This window comes from Chinchilla lanigera, unplaced genomic scaffold (genome assembly GCF_000276665.1).
Source record: "Chinchilla lanigera isolate Chin_1 unplaced genomic scaffold, ChiLan1.0 scaffold00011, whole genome shotgun sequence".
NCBI lineage: Eukaryota > Metazoa > Chordata > Mammalia > Rodentia > Chinchillidae > Chinchilla > Chinchilla lanigera.
The window spans coordinates 5,961,153-5,978,590 of NW_004955412.1; the positions used below are offsets into that span (position 1 = coordinate 5,961,153).

A 17,438-nucleotide genomic window follows, 5' to 3' on the forward strand; every position below is an offset into this window, starting at 1 on the left:
TTAGGACTCAAGATATCAAGGCAGCCACAACAGTGCAATGAAAGACATTCTTGAAAGAAGGCTTGCAGAACTGCTCCAGAAAGTGGCAGGAACAGTGAGATAACTGTGTTCAAAATGAAGGGGAATATTTTGAAAAGGGTTAACAGTAATGTCTTCGTTGTGGTTTAGATCTAAAATGTCCTGCAAGATTCTCATGTTTGGATTTTGATCCTGGTCAGAAGGGATGGTCACTGAGGGTATGACCTGGGAAGGTATACATCTCCTCACTGGCTCTTTCCCTCTCTCTCTGCTTCCCGGTTACCATGAGTTGAGCATCTTTTCCTCTGTCATGCCTCTCTGCCAGCCTGTTTTTTTGCCTTGGAGCCAGCCAAACATGGACTAAACTGTGTGCCAAATAAAAATTTCCCTTTTTGAGTTGTGAGTTTCAGGTATTGTGTCCCAACAATGGAAAGTAACTGAAACAGAAATTTCAGAGTGGGGAGTTTGCTATGACTGTACCTGAACATGTAATTCAAGACTCTTTGGAACTGGTTCATGGGAGAAGTTTGCATAGGTTTGTAAATTCCAATTAGGGACCAACAGAGTGCTGGAAACTGAGCTTGATGGGAGAGTCTGATTGGAGCTTAGATGACCAAAGTGCTCACAGAAATGTGAATAGTAAGGGGCTCAGGAGGCTTCAGTTAAGAACAAAGACTCTGTCAGCAATTTGACTAAGGACCATGGTATTACACTTTGGCAGAAGACTTGCCAAAATTTTTCCCATGTCCTGAGACTTTGCAGGAGACTGAGATGAAGGGTGGTGAACTAATTAATCTGGTAGAGAAAATTTGAAAGCAGTGAATGTTTAGGCTGTGGCATGAGCATTCCTGGCTCATTTTATCTATACCTATAATAAGAATCAGGGGTAAATTACAGAACTGAATGATTTGAAAAATTTTCAGTTTTGCCAGAAAGAAAGAACCTGAAATAGTAAGGCAAAGGAGAGCATGGTTACTAAAAACATTAACATTAAAAAGAAGCCATGTACCTTGCATCAGAACGGTAAGACATATGCCTCGAAGACATCTCAGGAATCAGCAAGACGTCACCCTTCACAGGCTTAAGGATGCAAAACTGTAAATCTTTCATTTGAGAATCCCTGCTTGAAAAGGGCCATCTAAGGGACTGGTTGGTTCCCTAGGATTTGCTTCATAGTGCTTAGCCATCCAGGCACTCAGAGGCCTCTGCTACCATTAACAAAGGGGCCCAGTTACTGATCAAGTTGGTGGCATCATCCACCATGATGCTGGTTTTATACTCACACGAATGAAAGAACTATGGGGACATGGAGGCTTCCAAACAGATTTCTAAAGAAGGCTAGGGAGGCCAGACAGTGTGCCTCTGGGAGGGCAGCATGTGAAGCACTGAGAGTAAAGCAAAATATACAGGACCCCAGGATGCTGGAAATGCCAAAAATGTGGAACATCTGCTGAGAAAAACCCCAGGCAGTGAGCACAACCACCGCCAAGAGACAGGCAATGCAGACTACAAGAAACACTTTGGAACTCATAATTTGCCACAGCTTGCCCCTTTAAATGGATATGAGACTGCAGGATTTAATATTTTTCCCACTAGGCTTCAGTCTTGCTTTGGTTCCATTCCTTTCGATCTTATTTCTCCCTCTTGGAATTGTATGTGCCATTGTGTGTTGATAACATTTAAGGTTTTTGATTTTTACAAGGTCTCATAGCTAGGAGTTTGCCTGAGTTTCAGAGAAGATTTCAGGCTCGAACTTTTCAGCAATGTTGGAACTATTAAGACTTGGACAACCCTTAGAGACAGACTAAGTGCATGTTTATAATGAGAAAGATGTGGATCTTTGGGGGGCTGTGGCAGAATGTTATGATTTAAACCTAAAATGCCCCTCTCAAATTCTTAGATTGGGACGTGGGCCTGGTTGGAAAGGACAGGTCACTGGGGGCGTGATGTGGAAAGGTGTATCGCTTTCCTGATTCCCTTCTTCTCTCTCTGCTTTCTGGCTGCCTTGGACTGAACATCTTTTCCTCCACCATACTCCTCAGTCACCTCTGCTCTGCCTTGGAAGCAGAAACTGTGAGTCAAAGTAAACCTCTCCTCCTTAAGTAAGTTGTTGGTGTTGAGCTTTGTGTCCCAGCAACGGGAAAGTGAATAAGACAGTCTTTTACTGTGAAATATTTTTAAAAATTTAAATAGTTATTGTATTTTTCAGTCACAGTGAAATGCCATTTAGAATGATACTAATTATAGTATTTTTTTAAAAAAGAAAAATACATGTACTAATAAGGAAAATGTTTACTAGTCAAGATGTGTACTAATAATGAAAGGTGAAATTACATATTTAGGTGGTATAATTGTATTGCTGATTTCTACTGATCTATTAAAAGGAACAGTGAATACTTAATTTTTTTTCTTTTTAATTTTTTTGACCAATTTTGTGTGCTTATATCTGGTAATCTGAACAACCAATTTGAAGACAACAGTATACAACATAACAACTATCCTATCAAAAATTCAGAAAACAAAATTCCTATCTTGTTTAGTGAAATTCTGTACTGTTTCTACTGTTTTTTTTAATTTTACAATTTTCTTTAAAATAAAAAAATTATAGATTTATTTAATTTTTTATTATGTAGCTACTTAATAGAATGAAGCAGCTCTCTTTTACAGTGACAAACAGTCTCCGCATGTATTAAAAGAGAAAAAGTGAAATGTAGAATAAAATATAAAGGATGCTACTCTTTGGGTAAAAAACAAGTCTTATGGATGTGCTCATCAATGAGTACAGGAGATGGAAGCATTCACAAGAAATCAACACCAGTGCTCACACCTAGGTAGACAACTGAGATGAGATGAAAATGAGAAAAACTTTTTACTAAATAAATGTTTCCCTTTTTTGGATTTTGAGTCACTTATAAGTAGTATATTTCCAGTTTGGGAAATTAGTGTAAAATACTTAAAGAGGAAAAATTAATTTTTTGAGAAAATAAGCCTCTTGTGTATACAGTGTGATTAGAACTGCCTAATACATATTTCTAATTTCCTCCCAGGCACACGACAGTGTGTAATTGTTCCATCTTTGGTATTAGATGAGGCAGTGCAGTGTGTTTTCTTTGGCTAGCAACATGAAGACTGGATCATATTGGATATATTCACAAAAGACTTTAGGAGTCAATGTAAAATTTATTAATACTCTTTCCCTCTGCCATCATGAAAGTCAGAGCTCAAATGGTGGCTTTTCTATCAGTCTGGATCTTAAAATGAGGACCACTTAGAGAACAGACCCAAATGGGATATCATGATGGCATGTTAGAGCACACCACTGAAATCTGGGAAGTATCATCACATGGCTGGGCCCTCACAGTGCTAGAAAGAGGGCTGGCATAGCCTAGGGGATGCTTTCATTTTTCAAGGTTATGTCCCAAACCACCTGCACTTTTCTTACGTGCTTTCATCTATTCCCAGGATTACACTGACGCCGCCAGACTCTCAATTGCATCTGTTTCTCTTTTCAGCTCCTTTCCCTTATCGATATCTTTATTTGGCTATCTTACAAGACTGTATCCATCTAAATGAAATGATTTTTCCCAGGACGAGGGCATGAAGCACACAACTTAGTGGTCAAAAATCTATTAGGTAATTGGCATCTACAGACAATCTCTTATCTTCCAGGGATTGCCAGGTAAAAAATAGCAAGAAGAGAATATTATAAAGAGAGAATGAAGCTGTTCTGAGAAATCTGGTCTCTTGGGCAGGCAAGACGTACCCCTGAAGACGTATTTGGGCCAACACTAGAGGTGACTGAAGTCCCAACTTGTAGAATTATGATGTGGACTAGATGAAATGCCAGGTTCACAGGATCCAGCACTCTAGATGGCTACTTTCTACATTTGCCTACGACTATCAACCTACTTGTTTTTCTTCAGGCATGTAAGGAACACTTACAATAGCTACAAAAGTAGATATTGTACCTACAAAAGCAGTGCAAGAAGTACCTGCAAAAGCAGTGCAAGGAGTCATGAATGGGGAGGAAAGTGAAAATTAGGAAGGCTTTGGGATTTCCCAAGGTAACATAGTGGTGAAAATAAAGCTCTTGCTGGTGCAGACAGTAGGAGAGAGTGCAGTACAGCCGAGGGACCAATCTAAGGAGGACAGATCCTATCACACCTGCTGGCACAGTGTGGTCAGTGCGTTAAACATGAATTATACTAGACAGCAAGGAACAGGTCAAAGATAAAAATCTTTATTAAATAATAAATAGAACAACTACGGAGATCTTTCTCTTCCTTATGACATGAATACTTCTCACTTCTGTGCAGTGTAATCATGAACAAGTGAAGTGTTTTTGCCAATGTTCTGTGACACATAAAGATATGGGTAAGTCTCATCTTCTTTGGCCCCTGTACATGCAGGAATAATTTATCATTTTGATTCACAGTAGATTAGGTAAATATTTATTCGATTCATTTAAAATGCCCAGGCCTGTCTTTTACTTGTCTCATGTACACAGTAACCAGCTGTTGCTTTTAAATATATGCGTCACCATCCTGGCATTAGGGTCAAACTCAAGCTGTCTTGAACCACTGAAGAAGTAGAAAAATCCTGTAAACACAGATGAGGAAAATGATGAGAGATTCTTCAATGTGTCAGTTTTTCAACACATATAACTTAGAATACAAGTGAGCTAATAAAAGGTGCCATTTATTAAATGGGTCTCTGCCTTAGGCACTATGCTGAATGTATCACATGATTTATTTAATTTGTACCTGCAAACGCAGTGCAAGGAGTCATGAATGGGGAGGAAACTGAAAATTAGGAAGGCTTTGGGATTCCCAAGGTAACATTTCTAGTGAAAGATGGAGGGAGGTTTCTATCTCTTCTGTCTGATTTCAGTGCTCTGAAACATGAAATTTTGCTGCGTTTAGGTAGATGGAATGCTATAGTATTTTAAAATTTGATTTTCCCCTTTATTTTCAACGTCTTCTATTGGGTACTATCTCACAGTTTGGAAAGCAACTGAACCCAAAAAAGAATCAGACTAGTTATAAAATGCACTAAAGGTTCATTTCCTGCTTCACAGACCTTAAGGTCAAGTTATTTTAGTAACAGGTCATCAGCCTCATGAGCATTATGATTGTCAAGGCCTGGCAGCTCCCTCCAAAATCCTTTCAGAGCAAGCAAGTGCATGTTTCACCTGCCCATCTACCTATGAGCAGGAGTTAAATTTTGTCCGGTCTGAACACTTGGGAGGACCACAACTGACTAACAGTAGTAACTAATAGTGACAGTGTAAACAACTGATGACTGCAACAGCAACCCAGACGCAGTCCTGTGAGATAGGACAGGAAATAACAGGGGCCAGAGTAGAATGAAAATTAGTCATCAGGAAACCTGGCTTATACCTGGTTGCATTTGTATACCAACATAATGGCCTGAAAGATAATGGGCTCTGTGTGAAGCTATACCCTTTGATTTTACCCTTTTTCTTTTCTTTTCTTTTCTTTTTTTTTTTTCGGTGCCAGGGATCGAACTCATGACCTTGCGCTTGCCAGGCAGGTGCTTATGCCACTGAGCTATATCCCCAGCCCCTTTGATTTTAAATATGAAACTTTGCCCTTTGTGTGTAGATATGAAATAGAGGCTTGGATATTATTCAAGAGAAATAAAATTTAAAGTTAATTTGCATATTTGGAAAGTTAAAATTTTCAGGAATTGGAAGTAAAAAGTATTTACAACTGAATGATTTGGAAACTGTTTTGAGTTTTCATTTCCTATTTAAAACATTTTACTAACTTTATGGCAGTATCTTTTATAGCATAAAATTACAATTTTTTTTTTTCCTTCTGGTACCAGGAATCGAACTCACGACCATGCACTTGCCAGGCAGACACTGTGCTCCTGAGCTAAATCCTCAGCCCCAAAATTACAAATTTTAAGTGTGCAGTTTGATAAGCTTTAATAAAATTATACAGATACTTATACATAAATGTTCATAGCAGCAGTCTATAGTGGGCAAGGATATGAACAGTGTAAAACATACTTCACTTCTTTTTAGTACTGTGAAATACCCACAGTACCCCCACTGGCAATGAAATGGATGTCCTCTTACCAAATGTCTGTAATACAGCATCAACCTTTCCATCAACTCCTGGAAAGTCATCAGCTATAGGTCTTGGGAAGCCTCTTTCCATGGACTGACTTTTTTCATCAAATCTGCACCAAGGGAAAGAAATCCAGCTCAACATTTTATAGAAATACCATTATGCGATCATTAAGGAGTAAATGTGGAATCCTAGATAAATTTTTCAAGTTTTTCAAAGAGATGGTAAACATTTTAGGGCTACAATAATAATGCGACTTTCTTGGGCTTACAAACTCATCACATAAAACAATATTCTACTCAGAAAAGGGACAATATTTTATTCTTCAGAGGTTCCCAGCATATGCTTGAAGTCAACTTTCTAAGCCTGAACACACAGTAGTTGAGTACTGACCTGTCACAAATATACAAGGACTACATACAAGATGCAAAGTGAATTAAATAATTTGGCTAAAAGTAAACTCCTGGTTCTCTATCAAAATGGGACCCTGTAGAATTTGTTTCTACAGTCTGCTACACTTGGCATTCCAGTGGCAACCACAGGGGACTGGCCATCAGACACAAAGTAAACGTGCCTTTGGACCTCTGTTGGTCTCTCTTGATGTCCTCTGCTGTTGGATATACGACCCAGTGACCACTATTCTGAAAGGCCTTTCTATCTGGGAAGTTGAGAAACTGTCAGTTGTCTTCCTCATAATCAGAATATTTGAACTTAGAGAAAGAGGGTAGGTATCTTTATAAAAGATACATGATTAGGCTCCAAAGAACATCAGTCCTACTCCATCTTACCTCCAGTATTTGTCCCCTGTAAAGAAGTATGTTTTCTTCTTTTCCTTATCAGAAACAGCTGCATCAATTTTCTTTATGGTTGGAGGAAAGCCCAGAGTGTAGATACTTCTTGGATAACCTGCTTGTATGTCATTTCCTCTGACTGCCCAGAACTTATTTCCTATTGAAAAAAGAACCCAAGAAACTCTGAGTGAAGCCATTTAGTTTTAGAAATGATTATAATGGGATTGTTGTGTTAAAGAGAAAGCTTGGTTTTAATCTGAACCTCTGGTGCAACGTCTAGTTTCCAGGGCATTTCATAAACGTTTCCTGAATGAAAGAATGAATGAACGAATAGGTGGATGAGCAAATGAGTGTATAACTCTTGTTCACTGTCTTCTCTGCACCTTAGATTTGTTCTCTGTAATTTAAGCAAACATTCCTAGTTATTTCTTACAATTGGTGATTTCTTAATCTAAATTTCTAACCTGGGTCAGTTGGTTTTTGGACACCTAATGCTAAATAACTCATGATCACCAAATTCGGTCTGTGCTTCCTCAGAATTTTACAGTAATCCCCTCAAATTCAAGTGAATTGGGACCGTGGAATCCTATCGATCTGTCTCCCTTTATTTTCCCATCTTTGCTAATCATGTTCCATTGCTAGATCAACTAATCTAAAATGCTAATCTGTTGTGTATCTCTCTTGCTTCATTGGAGTGGAATGACTTCCACCTACCTGAGCCGTTCGAGAAATGATTTACTTTTGTATAAAGAAGTTCCTTCTACCTTAAAAACCTTTCCACTCGACACATCCAGCCCATCTCTTCCCAGCAAAGTTCTACTCTTTCGGGTCTCATTATAACTTTGCCTCCTCTTGGTCATGGATAGGGTCAGCCCACATCATTCGTTTCCTCATGGTTCCCTTCTTTCCCTGAGACCCAGCCCTGTCCGTGTGACACTCTGGCACCTTGATGTCTGCTGCCATCCTGGGATACCAGCCCTGGCTTACTAGTGAATGCTGTGCCTGACACATTGCTGGAATTTTAAAAATGCTACATAAATTTATAAATAGGAGTAGTACTTTAGAGTTATACAACCCTTTATTACTTCATTTAATCTTCACAGCAGTGAGATTGTCAGAAATAAGTATGTATTTTCTTTTTTTTTAGTATGTATTTTCAAATCCCCATATAGTTTGCCATTTTAAAATATTCCCAGTAACTTATGAGCCAGGGAAAAAACTTGAAAATAAAAACAGAATAAAAATAACATGTATTACAATTTGTGGGATAAGGAGGAAGAAAGTGACTTTATGGGCATAAATACTTATTAGGAAAGACAAAGAGATTGCAAATCAGTAAGGTAAATATCAACCTTAAAAATGATAAAAACAGAATAAATACAGAGAAAACAAAATGAAGGCAATAATAGACAATAATATAAACAAAAATTAATTAAATAGAGCAGGGAGTAGTAATGCATGCCTGGTATCCAGCTACTCGGGAGGCTGAGGCAGGAGGATCACAAATTTTAGGACAACTTGGGAAATTTAGGGCAACTCTATCTCAAAACAAACTAAAAATGACTAAGAATGTAGCTCATGTGGGAAAAGAGAAGGGAAAGGAGAAATTTTGTATGCATGTATATACAGGATAGTTAACATGGTTGTTCTTCTGTCTTCTATTTCTATGCTGAAAGAAACTGTCAATGAGTCTTTGGTTGACCAGTTGCATGTTTATATCTGTTTTCATGAGAAGCCACTTTGAAGATATCAATATGTAATACAACCACCATTGTTAATTCCCTACCACTTTGTTTGTAACTCTGTGTTGTCTGTATTGTGCTTGTGATATGTTGTAAAATGTTGTATGTCTGTTAATGTTTCCCTCCTTTTATCTTAAAAAAAAAAAAAAAAAGAATGTAGCTCAGCACTAAAGTGCTTCCCTAACATGGGTGAGGGAAATAAAAAGGCAATAAGAGGATCAACAAAGACAAAAGTTAATTCTGCAAGAAGATTAGAAAAACTTTTAAATATCCTTTGAGATTAATAACAAAATTAGAGAAAGGTTAAGAATCAATATGAGAAATGAAAAAAATAAAATTCATCAAAAGTTAATTACAACAAAATAATGCTCTGAAAACTTTGTACTAATCAATTTGGAAATGGACAAGTTGGTAAATTCCTACAAAAATATATAACTTGACTTAAAAAACAATAGAAGCTCAAATAGCATATTACCAAGAGAACAAATTAAAACAGTAGTTTAAAAATCTAACAGACAAGCCACAAGGCCTGGATAGTCCCACTAGTTAGTTTATCTCTCCCTGAACTGATCCTATACTATATTACTTATTAAAATTTTATAACATAGAGATTTTATAACATGTTTTAGAACATAAAATGTTCTCATCATTTTACTGTTCTTCAGGAATATATGAGCTACTTTCAACCTTTGCTTTTCCACAGAAGTTATGGAACTAATTTGTCAGGTTCTATGAAAACTGTTATGGTATTTGAATTGAAAATGTCATATCTGTGCATAAATTGACATGTTTAGCTATGTTAAAATTTTTATATACATGAATATAAGATAGTCACTCTTACTATCTTTCTAATACAAACATTTATGCTTAGAAAGATCCCTTTCTTCTCTTTTATTCCACAAATTTTGATGTTATTTTTGTTTTGTTTTTATGCTCAAGTTTTTTTTCCCTTTGACTCCTGGGTTATAGGGAAATTTTAAAATATCAAACTACATGGGGATTTAAAATGTGTATATTTATTTCAGTCTGCATCTGACATTTTAAAATAATGCTTATTATGATTTTATGCAAAGCTCACCTAAGCATTAACATTAGGTTTTTGCAGCAATGAACCATTTTAAAATATAATAGAGAAAATTCCTATCAATGAAACTTTTAAAAATTAATTAAGTTTACTGGTACATTTTAAGTATTCATAATGATCACATTCATCTCAGAGAATTTGTAATTGTATATGGTATATCTTGGTTCTTTTTTTCCCATTTCCCATACATTCCTTTTAGCCTCTCTTCTCTTTATTTATAAAAGCTGTGTTTCTATTTTCTCCTCTTTTCTTGTTTTCTTTTCCCTTCCTTCTTTTCCCCCTCCCGAATTCCCCTTCCTATTTGGAAGAAAATGTTTGATGAAACTTTTGCAACAGGGTTTATTTCAATAATTTAAAAATGGTGGATAGTACTTACCTTTAAAAATGAAAACTGTATCTTTGCTTTTAACTTCATAAGCAGCATCTAAGTGTGGTGGGAGAGAGGGCCAGAATGTAGAAATCAAATGAAATTCCGGTTTGGGTTTCCAGGGGAGTTTGCGCCACAAATATCTGTAATATATATAAAAATTCCTTTCAATTGTCTTTCTCCTTTAAATAAATAGAGAAACACTGATACACAAAGAAACCACCAATCTTCTTTTCTTTCAGTCAGTGTTAATACATCCTTTTCTGAAATCTGTTTTGGATTGTCCCATGTGTGATCGCAGGGTAACAAAATCTATGGCAAGAATATTGGTCAGTTCCAATATGAATATTTAGCTTGATTTCATTCTGAAAGTTTATAAAACATTGCTTATAGTGTGCATCAATAAATATTTCTTCAAAATATTATGTACCTCTTTGTGCTTCTGTATGAACAGAGACACACAGGAAATTTGTAACAGTGGTTACACATATGGAAACAACTATGTTGTCGTGGGTCAGAGATAGGAAGATTTTTCTTATAACTCTATCTTTCATTAATATTTGAATATTGTGTGGAAGCATATACATTTTTTGCTAAAATCAATTCATTAAAATAGTGACTTTCTAAAAGAAAGATAAAGGCATTGCTTTGCTTCTAAAGATTTGTAGTACTTTTTGAAGAAGTTCCATGATGTAGGATATTTAAAAAGCAAACAAAACAGATTAAAAAAAACCCCTGCCTTCATAGAATTTATGTTCTGGTTCAAGAATCCTTCTTTGTAAGTCTTTAAAAATAGTCTGGGATATTCTAAAGAGATGTTAAAAGTGCAATAAGAAATAGATTGCAGGCAGATACCGTGGTGGACACCAGTAATCCCAGCACTCTGGGGGGCTGAGACAGGAATATTAAAAATTCAAGCCCATTCTGGGCTACTTCACAAATTAGTGACACCATGTTTTAAATTAAAAATTTTTGGAAAGGTCTAGGGATGTAGCTGAGTGTGAAGGCCCTGAGTTCAATCCCTAGTATCACACACACACACAGAGAGAATCTGATCAAAATGATATGATTCTAAAATGTACAGGAAATTCTTCATTTAAGTTTCAGTTTGTTTTCCTTTTCTAAGCATTGTACATCATGAGAATAGATAGGAAAGTATAAGTTTCCAGTCTGACCTGTCTTTAAAGAACAGGATCTCTCCCCTCAGGGTGCTGACTGCGTCAAAGGACAAAGCAGGATCGCACGGGGCTGGGGTCCCAGACTCTAGTGGGCTGGACTGAGTGGGCAGCTCAGGGTCAGCAGGAGAGGCAGGAGGAGGTCCTAAAGGCAAGAGATTAGAGAAGATAAAGCATTAGGAAAAATGTGAGGCCTGTGTCAATTTATCTGCTTCCCAGGTCTTCTCAAGGTGGTTTGAATTATTTCACAAATATTTTATGCAGCATCACTGCAAGGCTACAACGTCTACTTTTTCCAAGCTCTCTCACCATAGAGGGACTGAATGCCATCCACGTCATCTTGAGAAAGGCGAAATCGAGTCAGGTCCGTGAAGGAGTTGTAGAGTGGGTACATCAGAGCCTTAGGGTTGGCCGAGTGGAAGAGACCCAAGGAGTGGCCAAGCTCATGAGCAGCGACCAGGAATAAATTGGTCCCTAATTCAAAAACCATAGATGTTGAAAGTCTTAGTAGCTATTCATTTTGAAAATACACATATGAAACACATGCCCAATATATAAGTCATCCTTTGAATCACACATTATGTTTCCTTTACTTGAGATTTGGTTCATTGATTTGCAAATTCCATACTTGATTAAAACTCATGGGTTTTTCAAGGTTGAAGTCAGTGTGTCAAGTGTTCACTATACCTCTCACTAACTGTTTCTTGGTTTAGGAAAACTGGGTCACTTTTCCTGTATATTTACAGTGATAGACATTGTTTTCAAAGGGTGATTCCTTGGAAGACCGAGATTAATAACATATCAATAAATGTAACTCTTCATTGTCTAAAAAGAAAAAGGTTGTCATGTACATGTTTCTTAATATCTACCAGGTTCACCCTTGGTTGAAATTAATTGGCAAGTATTTATACATTCCTTAAACTCTTAAGCAGCAAAACTATAGTGTTTCCTATGGGGTTTAGCCTGATTTGTTCTTTTTCCTTTTTGTCATAATCAACTAATTTTTGACCATAAAAAAAAATTTCCTGGTAATAAGTACCACTGGGTGTGCATAATCTTTAGGTTAAAACAGAAACCTGTGCAACCACAGTTTTCTGCAGCACAAGCATAGCTAGATTCAGTTTTCCCTAATATTGTAAAGACTTTGATTACCAGCATTTGGCTAATGCTCCAAGTAATTATGAGAAAAGAATAATGCTAGATCATTTCCTGCAGCATAACTTCAGGTTTATATCAATGGAGATGTTCTTTCATTTGTGTTAATGATCCCAACTAATCTCAGAAAAAGATTGTCTTTACAGTATGTTTCCAAATTTCATTTGAGAAAAAAATAGCATGCAGTTAACTTGAATTTTTGTGTATTAATAAGTGTTGGGTTTTCCAGAACCAACTTTGGGGAAAAAAATGTTCCTGAAGTAGTGATGGTGATGTGCTTATTTAAACAGGTGACCTAAAAATGTCCTTTAGTTCCTGGCATTTTCACTTGATATTTACTTCTAAGAGAAAAAGAGGCAAGTGAGAAGGAAGGAAAAACCTCAAGGGCACATTTTAGGTTCAGAACTGATTCAGTGGAATTCATTCTACATTAATCATTTATAATTACAGTGATACAACACGTTATTACTTACACTGGTCCTAAACCCTCACAAGATCCTGAGTCGTGAAAATAAGATTGAATGATGTTTATGTTACTCTGGGGTTTGGGGGCAAGGAAGAATTGCATACATTTTACAAAATTCTTCAATAATGATTGAATGATGAATACTCCTGGCTACCACTCAGTTAATCAGAAATTTCAGTTATTAGAATATTCCTTCACCTCGCCTTCTGGGTAATGAAATCATTCTTGGATAGTTAGACATTTTTTTCTGAAACCATCCTCAGAGGTTTAAAACCCACCTGATGCATCCTCTGTCCATTTTTCATCGTCATCGAAGTGAACATCTCCATAAAACCCAGGCCCGGGTGGATAGGCATGAGCCAGACTCTCTCCTGGTCCATCAAAAGGGTAAAAGTCCCCATGTTCTGGTGCAAAAAAAATAATGGTAGCATTCAGAATTTCTTCTTACTCTTTTTCAATCAGACAGCATCAGATGCTATGGTCTGAATGTTAGTGCCTTCTCAAATTCCATATGTTGAAAGTTAATCTCCAATATATAGTATTAAAAGGTGGGACATTTATGATGTTATTATTTCATGGAAGCCCTATGGATGGGACCAGTATCCTTACAAAAGAGGCTTGAGGGAACCTCCGGGCCTTTCTGCCACATGAGGACACAGAATGTGTCACCTGTGAAGAAGGTGCCCCGTTACCGAAGATCTGCTGACACCATGACCTTTGACTTCTCAGCCTCACATGTGTGAGCAATGTCATTTCTGTTGTTCGTAAATTAACCAGTGTTAGGTGTTTTGTTTTAACAGCCTGACCTGACAAAGACATCTGATAAATGGATATTTCATTCTATTACCTCTAACTGCAAAAGAGATCATTATGTCGGCCTCTCCTTCGTGTATCCTGGAGAACGTGAGCGGGGTCACCTCCTCCCAGACCTTGAGCGCCTTTTCTACGGCAGAATCAACAGCATCTCTTGGCAAATCCCGTGTGTAATTCACAATCCTGCATGAGAAAAATGGAGAAGGTAATATTTTTCCTAGGATACAGCTTATAAAATTTCAGTATTATGTGAAAACCTCTTTGGACCCATTACCTGTAAGTAAGGTGGTTTTTCCTCCACTTTGGCATGCCAGGAAAAGTGCTGAACGTGCCCACATCTGGAGCTCCACACCTGGACTTGCGCATCACCTCCAAAGTGTCAGAATCCAGCTTCCCCGTCACCTCCAGCCCAAGGAACTTCTGCATTTCTTGGATCTTTTTAACAACAGCACCATTGTCTTTCCTTCTGTAAACTTGTTGCACATCTTTTCCAAGGTTGTAGTAGTTTTCTAGGTATTGCTAATGGGATATAAGTATAATTTGTATGTAAGTAGTTTTCTTATGATTTTTAACCATTTATCACAATTTCAAAATCTATTTCAATTATTCTCCCATTTACTGAAACAAAAGTAGGTACCACAGTTAATTTGCTTTTTAATTAAAATGGCTTCTTATTTCATTGCAGTTTAATTTGTTAACCGAGTAAAAGAATTGGCATAATTGTATAAACTCATTAGATGAATATAACTAGCTTTTCCTATTTGACACTGTTCGTATAGACCTGGTTCAAGACTAAAGTGAGATCAGTTCTTTTGAACAGACATACAAATAATGACATAAACATTATTCCTTTATATAAAGACAAAAATTACCATGTTCCCCTCTTCAATAATTTTAGCCAAAGTAATTCTAAAGCAAGATAAGTTTCATCTATCTCCCATCTGTTGTTTTCATTTAACCTCAAAGCTGCTGCAACTCTTCTTATTCTAACCTTGAGTAATTAATTATTGCAACTTCCTGTGCCTTTCTTTTCTTCTCTGTTAAGACAAAAGGGATTTTCACCTCCGACACTTTGATATTCTCTGATGCCAAATAATTCCAAAAAGATATTTTCTAATCAAGCCATTCTGCTTGGTATTGGAAGCGCGAGCAGACAGACTTGTTCTCCACTCGGGTTAGCCAGTGGCTTCAAAGGGCGCTGCCGTTAGTTACCTGGGCAAAGTCCATGTTGGGGTCTTCGTCCTTCGCTGCTCCATTCAGAGGATACGCTGAGCAGACTGGCAGACACAACAGCATGAAGATGGTGCAGTGCTTCATTCTGATGGTCTTTACCTTAAGAAAACCCCTTTTCTAACTAACTTCTATTCCTACCTTCTAGTGGCTGCTCTTTTATAGAGAAACAATGTTTAGGTCATCAACAGCATGATTCATGTATGTCTCTTTTTAAAAATATGAATAACAGCAAAAATGTTCACATAAACACGATGTGAAGATGATATAACCTACAGTCAGTGATTTCCCTTGTACTAATAAGCTGGAAAGAATGACGATTCTCCAGGAAGTGGTTTCTGTGTTTATAAAGAGGAAAAAGAACTGGCTGGATAATTCATGTTTGTTTATTGTCAGGGTAGTTGCTAACAAACCTGGCAAAATACTAACTTTTTAGACATAGAAAACCAGTGCAATATTCTTTACAAATATTCTATTTGAAATACAAATGAAAGCAGGTAAAGTATAAGCAGATCAATGGGAAGAAACTCCTCATATAAATTTGGTCCAATGTGGACATTTCTTTATAGGAACATACAATGACAGGCATTTCATTTCCTTCGTCCCTGTTTGTAGGTAGTATTGTTAATTTTCAGATGAAATTACCAACACTGGGATAGGGACATTGTGAGAAAGGAACGGGCACTGACAGTAGGAAGACAGAGGAGGGAAGACGCAAGGGAGGAAACCCTTAAATCTAGTAGTCATAGTAACTGCTCCATAAAAGCTTGCTAAATGAAATGAGTTAAATTTATATGAGACCAGAATATTCCTCCTACCTTCCTCCTCTTCTCCACTTTTGAAAACTTTTTGCCCCTTTTCCTCCTCTTACAAAGGAAGAGATAGGTGGAGATTTACAGTGGAGAATGAATTCAAATCCTTACTTTCCTTCACTCACCTTGGCCCACTTGTATAAGAACAGTCCTTCTCACACAACAAGACTAAATATCCTCCATAAAGCTTTTTGTCAAATTCACCTACTACTATAAAGGACTCTGAAATTCTTGTAGTACAGAACTGTACTTTTTTCAGTAAAGATAAATTAACTCTGCCATATGTGCAGTACTCTCAGAATAATGGGATATTAAATTAATAGATGATCTTTCCAGTGTCATCTACCATTTTCACTCTACTTGAGTTAGACTAGACAGGTGGGATGTCAATCCAGAAGCCAGGACGCTCTGCAGCTTCCAAGCCAGAATCAGGGAGAATCTTGGTTATGCAGAGAAATGGCCAAGTCAGTTTGTAGCTTAGCATAGCTGAGACATTGGCTCCAGAGCATGGTAGAATGGACAGGAAGTCAACTTGAGAATCAGAGGGAAAGGGGCTGACAAATTCAAAGTCAGCTGGACTTGAGCAAGTGTAAGATTTCTTCAGAGCATATATTTCATCTGTAAAACTGGTGTGTAGATAACTTTACTTCAAGCGTTACACACGCTTTATCTTAGCAAACAAGTCACCTTTAATTTTACTCCAATGTCTTTAACAAAATATTGACTGTACAAATCCATGAGATTTGCCCCTAAGCACTGATTTGATCAGCTCAGAGAAGCCTCATTGGGGTCATAAGTTTCTTAGTGTTGGCATATTCTGTGGACAAATTTTATTATGTAGTAATAAGAGCTATGATCGTGATAGTAATTGCCTAAGCATCAAACCATATGCCTCACATGAGTGATGTTAGTGTATAATCTCACCCTGCATTAAAACATCATACCTGAAAGAAATTAATGACATGAGGTAAGGAAGTCCTATTTGTCTATACCTAATTTATTACTTATTACACTTGCTAGCGTGTGTACAACCAGGCAAGCAGGCATATATAATTCATCTTTTAAAATATATTTTGAGACACTCCAGTTGTTTTTTCTTTTTGAACAGTTTCTTTCCATTTCACAATATCTACTGTACCTTTTGCATTTTATTTACTCTTTCAGTTTCTTACACTAGGGAGACAATATGATGTTTACAGTTGTAAGCCTGATTTATTTCAATTATGAGTCCATTTACCTATAAAAGCCTTGACTTTATCTTGCTTTGTAGGTAAGAAATACTCCCTTGTATAAAAACACCACATCTTCTTTATCCATTCCTCCACTGATGGGCATTTGGGTTGTTTCCAAGATTTAGCTGTGACAAATTGTACTGCTATAAATATGGGTGCACATATATTGCTGCGGTATGATGTTCTCAATTTTTCAGGAAAAATATCCAGAAATGGGATAGCTGGGTCAAATGGGACCTCTTCTAGTTTTTTGAGGAATCGCCACACTGATTTCCACAGTGGCTGTACCAGTCTACACTCCTACCAACGGTGGAGAAATGTTCCTTTTCCCCCACAGTCTCACCAGCATTTGTTATTGGTTGATTTCTTGATGATAGCCATTCTTTCTGGGGTGAGATGAAATCTCAATGTTGTTTTAATTTCCATTTCTTGAATGACCAATGATGTTGAACATT

General features: G+C 37.1%; 1 protein-coding gene across 1 annotated transcript; it reads right to left on the reverse strand.

Moving 5' to 3' along the window:
* Positions 1-4,235: 4,235 nt before the first annotated feature.
* Positions 4,236-15,201, reverse strand: Mmp10 (matrix metallopeptidase 10). The gene is made up of 10 exons (XM_005377986.2): positions 14,922-15,201; positions 13,984-14,228; positions 13,744-13,892; positions 13,175-13,300; positions 11,585-11,749; positions 11,276-11,420; positions 10,110-10,243; positions 6,905-7,064; positions 6,125-6,228; positions 4,236-4,617 (listed from the first exon to the last, which is right to left on the reverse strand). Exons 1-10 carry the CDS (start codon positions 15,024-15,026, stop codon positions 4,514-4,516), a joined length of 1,437 nt encoding a protein of 478 aa, XP_005378043.1. The 5' UTR covers positions 15,027-15,201; the 3' UTR covers positions 4,236-4,513.
* Positions 15,202-17,438: the final 2,237 nt, after the last annotated feature.